Here is a 5896-nt window from a genome sequence, read left to right on the forward strand (position 1 = left end):
GCGCAGAACATTGGCAAATCTTTTCTTATCTGCTTCCCCTCTGGCTAAATAAACCTGTCGCCTAGCTTCCCTTCTGGCAGATTGGTACAATCCCCTGCTACCACCGTTCTTCCCTGTAAAAAAATAGCTGTTATTACTGGAATAACTGTGGGTGTGTTTAACTAATTATTCGAACGAAACTAAAAGAAGATGTATAAAGAATATCATAAGAGTTCTTTAAGATTCAAAGAAAGAGAGGAAGGAAGAAAGAAAGAAAGAAAGGAAAAGGGAGAATGAGAGAGGGGCAATAGTGGAGTCGTGGTATTGCTGCGGCTGAATAACATGCAATATTTCAAACTTTCAATTGCTTTGTGCACGCAAATAAAAATAAAAAAATAATAATAAACCAAAGCTTGTAAAGGTCAAAGGATTTTTCGAGAGCTGCAATGTTTTCTTAGACAGACATGCATATCCAATCACGGTATGACATTTTAGCCAAAATATACTGTCGTGACGGATTAGGCATTATCTTTCTCTTTCAATTTATTAGAATATACGGAGACCTTATACTGTCAACATATTCCAGCTTCACGGTACTATTCAAGAAGAATGGTCCCGGTGCGCGCATCCGCGCTAGCGAGTCATGACTAGTCAATCCTACGACTACCTAGCGCGAGTGCGAGTCATGCGCAAAACATGTACGAGGGTTTTTTCTAAACAAAGTAAATAATTTTTTTACACCAAGTAAATAAATTATACACTACCTGTTTTTGGTAAAGAGTCCATTAAAAAGTCAGTCTTTCAAAATCTACTGTTGTTCAATTGTATCAGTACATGGGGGATATTACAAGTAATTATCTTTTGCGTAACCCCTACCAAATTGGTGGACTTGGGCACATCGTAGAAACAGATGAATCTATGATGTGCAAGCGCAAATACAACGTAGGATGGGATAGAGAGGATAAAAGTAGGTTTTTAGTCTTTGTACCTGACCGTTCTTCCGAAACTCTTCTACCACTTATTAAAAAATTTATCGAACCAGGGACGACTATATATTCTGATTGTTGGGGTGTGTCGTACAATGGGATTACTGAAATAGATGTGACCCCAAAATACACCCTGGAAGAATGTAAAATGACGTTTTAAGAGTAAGATGGGGAAGATTCAACAAAAAACAAAATTATTTACTTTGTGTTTTATTTGCTTTGTTTAAAAAAATTATCTGGTAGATTTGCAAGGTCCCTCTTCTAATATTCACTTGTCTGTGACAAAAAATACTTCTCCAGTACTGTTCTGACCTCGTCTACGGAATTCATAGTTTTCCCTTCCAAATGATTTTGAAAACTGGGGAATAAATGATGACCAGATGGGGCAATGTCCAGCAAATATGGTGGTCGGGGGCATCGTTTCCATTCAAACTGCTCCAGCCTTTGGAATGACATCTTCATTGTATGTGGCTGAGCATTATCCTAACAGAAGAACACCTTTTGTCTTGAAACCAAAGTTGGTTGCTTTTCTTCTATCACTAACTTAAGCCACTCAAGCTGCACGCAGTAGATCTCCTTTGTTATCGTTTGGTTAGGGTTTAAAAGTTCAAAGTGGACTAAACCTTTCATATCCCGCCAAAAAGATAACAACACCTTATGTGCGTGAAGGCCTTCTTTAGCCTTGGATGCTGGTGTTTCTCCTTTCCTTATCCACTGTCCTTGGCACTTGACATTTTTATAGAGAACCCATTTCTCGTCACCAGTCACTATTCAGTCCATAAAAGGTTCATTTATGAGATGCGACAGCAAAGAAGAACACACATTCACTCTTTGTGTGCGATTAGACTCGGAAAGTTTGTGAGGAACCCATTGATCCAATTTGCTGACTTTTCTGTCTGCTGGCACACAGGTACCAATGAATGGTTGAATGACCAAATCGAAGCTTCTCTGCTAGTTGATTTTGTTCTCAACAAATACAATGGGATTTTGTTCCACAAGGGTTTGCAGGGCATCCTCGTTGAGCACTACAGATCTTCTAGGATGAGGCTTGTCTTCTAGGCTGTAGTTTCCTGCTTGAAATTTCTGGAATCGCCATTGACACTGGCTTATGCTTATTGTTTGATCCCCATGAATGAATTCCAATATTTTAAATCCAGGTTTGTCCCTGTTAACAGGGGTGGCTGGATCTACTTCACTCTTACTGCACCTGCTATCACACCATCTCACCAGGTTTTACGCATCTTCCCTCCTCAAGTCAACCCTCCCAATCTCCTCCTTCACCTGTCCCCTCCACGTTTTCTTTGGTCAGCCTTGCTTTCACAGTTCATTCATTTTAAACTCAAACACTCTCCCCAGAACATGATCCTCATCCCTTCTCAACACATGCCCATACCAGAGCACTGCATTCGCCCTTGCCAGCTGTTCCATTGGTATGGAGTATCAAAATTTTAATCCCTTTCATACTTCTAAAATGCCAAACAAACTTTAAAATTTGTCACAACTGCTTTAACCGGGAGACGAAACTGATAGTTTGGCAACCCGCTAAAATAAACATTAAAAATTGAAAAGAGAAAATAAACAGCTTTGCAAGTTTAACTCAGTGTTTGTTGAACATGAGAGGTGGGAAATTTAAGAAGTGACTTGTTAGGATATACACGTCTGTGAGGAGACATGAACAAGAATAGCAAAAATCTACTATACCAAAAGAACTGGTCATACATACATTACAAGTGTTCTATGAAGAGAACATAAGATTGCTGCATAATTCAACATGAATGTGAAATGACTTTAAACATCGTATAAGGTAAATGAAGGTTTCTGTAGGAATGCTAAGTGATATTCATTTAGTGAGTTTACATGCCACAAAACCATATCTGTTCATGGGGAAATATCTTACTTTGAAACAGGTGAATGTTGGCAACAGGAAAGGCATCTGGACAGCGAAAATTCACGTCAATAAATATCATCTAACCAATGAGAGAATGGCAAATGTGGACATGGAGAACAATGATGACAGATGACTGGTATGGTTTGTCTCTCATACGAATGTCTAAGGAAGTAGTTAAGCTGCTTCTATAAGCAAATGAATTGCCACATGTTACAATGATATGGCTTTTCTCCTGTGTGAAAACGTCAGAGACTAGATAAAGTGCTGTTTTTGGGAAATGATTTACCACAGGTATTACAGTGATATGACTTCTCTTGTATGAATGCGTCTGTGTCTAGTCAGGTGACTATTTTGAGAAAATGATTTACCACAGATATCACAATGATATGGCTTCTCTCCTGTATGAATACGTTTGTGAGCAGTTACATGATTACTTCCAGAGAAGGATTTACCACAAATATCACACTGATATGGCTTCTCTTCAGTATGAACACGCTTGTGCTTAGTTAAGTTACCAGTTTCAGAGAATGATTTACCACAGATATCACACTGATATGGCTTGTCTCCTGTATGAATGCGTTTGTGGTTAGTCAAGTTACTATTTTGAGAAAATGATTTACCACAGATATCGCAATGATATGGCTTCTCTCCTGTATGAATACGTTTGTGAATAGTTACATGACTATTTCCAGAGAATGATTCACCACAAATATCACAGCAATATGGCTTTTTTCCTGTATGAACATGCTTGTGCCTAGTTAAGTAACCATTTCCAGAGAAGGATTTACCACAGATATCACAAAGATATGGCTTCTCTCCTGTATGAATATGTTTGTGAAGAGTCAAGTTACTATTTTGAGAAAATGATTTACCACAGATATCGCAAGGATAAGGCTTTTCTCCCGTGTGAATACGTATGTGTGTAGTTAAGTAACTATTCTTAATGAATGATTTACCACAGATATCACAACGATATGGTTTTTCTCCTGTATGAATGCGTTTGTGAGAAGTTAAATGATGAGTATCAGAAAATGATTTACCACAGACATCACAGTGTAAATATTTTCCTTTTAGGTGAATCTGTCTGTGTCTTGTTAAGGCCGTACGATCTGACAATGGTTTATCACAGATATCACAGCAATATGGCTTCTCTCCTGTATGAATACCTTGGTGAATGACTAAGTCAGCTTTCTGAGAGAATAATTTACCACAGGTATCACAATCATATGATATTTTGCTCTTTTCATTCTTTTCCTCATCAGGAAAATCAATTTCTTCAGACTCTTTTTTTATATTCATCTTTACTCCAATATAATTCATTTTCCATAATCTGCCTTTCTCTCGTCACAGTACACAAATGTTTTCCTTCCTTTTGTATATTGCTCTTAACAAATATTTCTACTGATCTATACGTGTTATGTATAACATCTTTTGCTCAGTCTTTAAAAGACATTCAATACGAATGACATTGTTTATATAAAAATTCTGTGATGCAGAGGTCATCTGATAATCTGAAACGAAAGAGAAACAACAGTGTCAAACATACAAGATTATTAGAGATTAGAGAGATTAAAAGAGTGAAAGTTTTACTACATTTTTATACAGACATGACCAGGCATGGTTGTGTGCTAAGAATTTTGCTTACCAACCATATGGTTCTGGGTTCAGTCTCAGAGTGGCAAACGAAAGCCTTGGGCAAGAATTTCATAGATGGAAACTAAAAGTTTCAAATATACCAACTACCAAAATGTATTCAAATTGAAATAAGCAAAACAGAAATTAAAATATGAGTTACTTTTGACAAGTCACCTGATGAAACACATCTGCGACGAGGGAAGCACCACAACTGTTTGTGTACATATTTTTTGTTATGCCTGAAACTCATATGGATGTAAATGTGCCAACACCATTTGTTAAGTGAGAATGGGGGGTACGGGAAGAAACACTAACACAAAGACATACACTTGTGTTTATATAGGAGCTTCTCTCAGTTTCTGTCTATCAAATCTACTCAAGGTGCCATGCTGCGAGACTGAACTCATAAACATGTTACTGGAAAGCAAGCTTCTTGCCAGAAAGCCACACCTGCGCCTTTTGTTAATGGTTTATAAATTTTTTCATGTGTGACCTGTTTATACTATTAACCGTTTATTATGAAAATGGGGCCCTTTTTGTTTTTTCACTAATGATATAGAGGTGTGGCAGGGAAACGAAAAATATAAGATGTTCAAATATAATAAACACACACTTTTTCTTCCTTCATTGCACTACTTTCTTGGACTCCCATGATTCCCTGTCACCATCCAATTCTATTAGCATAAATTTGAAATGAGAGCTCGAGTCATAGTGAATCTTTCATTAGCTGATTACACAACCATGGATGCGTTGCAGTTACCCTCTTCATAGAACCCGGTGTTTCCGACCATTGAACTTCCCAGCATCAATGTAAGAAGCATTGTTGGTTCAGTCGAGCTCTTCTGCTGCTTAACAAACTGCCATGCTGCAGTCCGAAAGACCGTCGTAGAGTACCCCAAGCTAAAAAAATGGTAAGAAATCACAACTGTTCAATTATATTTTATTTGGAAAAGGTAAAGTGGACCTCGGCGGAATTTGAACTCAGAAATCAATAATAATAATAATGGTAAATTACGTGAGTGCAATGTTAAACAAATGCCCCACCATCCATACATGTGACGTGTGTCAGTTATGTATGGGTGTGAACCCATCAAATGTATTTCATCATATTAAATTCTGATGTAATCGTAATATACACACTCTGGACGGTATTTCTGTAAGTTACTTAATTTTCCTCATTTCAGCAGGTTTAGAATAGTATTTACGATGGGTAAAATGTAACAAATCTTGAATATTCTAAGATTTCCGATCATAAGAAATTTGTACAAAGAGAAAACGAACTTCAATATAAAAATAAGATCGAATTATTACTTTACTCACAATTTAATCTCAATCGTGATCTTATAAAAGAATCCTTTCCCCTGCAGTTTTGATTACAAAAGTAGGAATTTATCTAGAAAAGTCGCTA

At 37.2% G+C, this 5896-nt stretch overlaps 3 protein-coding genes across 10 annotated transcripts in view; 1 reads left to right on the forward strand and 2 right to left on the reverse strand.

Moving 5' to 3' along the window:
- Positions 1–5896, reverse strand: part of LOC106879015 (zinc finger protein 239) — a 9212-nt gene extending 3316 nt beyond the window's left edge. Inside the window, exons 1-3 of one of the 4 annotated variants that reach the window (XR_008267019.1) lie at positions 5809–5896; positions 2863–4364; positions 7–113 (exon numbers count right to left, since the gene is read on the reverse strand). Coding sequence is in view for 1 of the 4 variants with exons in the window: in XM_052977880.1 (XP_052833840.1) it covers positions 3148–4173 (1026 nt within the window). In the remaining 3 variants the exon portion in view is untranslated. The other 3 variants (XR_008267018.1, XR_008267020.1, XM_052977880.1) reach the window with 3 other exon arrangements.
- The window catches only part of LOC106879009 (zinc finger protein 91), a 12597-nt gene continuing 10692 nt past the window's right edge, over positions 3992–5896 (forward strand). For 3 of the 5 annotated variants that reach the window (XM_014928403.2, XM_014928402.2, XM_014928405.2), the window contains exon 1: positions 5259–5399. The gene's annotated coding sequence lies outside the window, so the exon portion shown is untranslated. Of the gene's footprint in view, positions 4067–5257; positions 5400–5896 lie in introns of those variants that run through there. The other 2 variants (XM_052977873.1, XM_014928406.2) reach the window with 2 other exon arrangements.
- The window catches only part of LOC128251214 (zinc finger protein 253-like), a 5711-nt gene continuing 4066 nt past the window's right edge, over positions 4252–5896 (reverse strand). Inside the window, exon 5 of the mRNA XM_052977816.1 lies at positions 4252–4364. Coding sequence (XP_052833776.1) covers positions 4252–4364 — 113 coding nt within the window. The remainder of the gene's footprint in view (positions 4365–5896) is intronic.

The sequence above is a fragment of the Octopus bimaculoides genome, chromosome 29 (genome assembly GCF_001194135.2).
Source record: "Octopus bimaculoides isolate UCB-OBI-ISO-001 chromosome 29, ASM119413v2, whole genome shotgun sequence".
NCBI classification, from domain to species: Eukaryota; Metazoa; Mollusca; class Cephalopoda; order Octopoda; family Octopodidae; genus Octopus; species Octopus bimaculoides.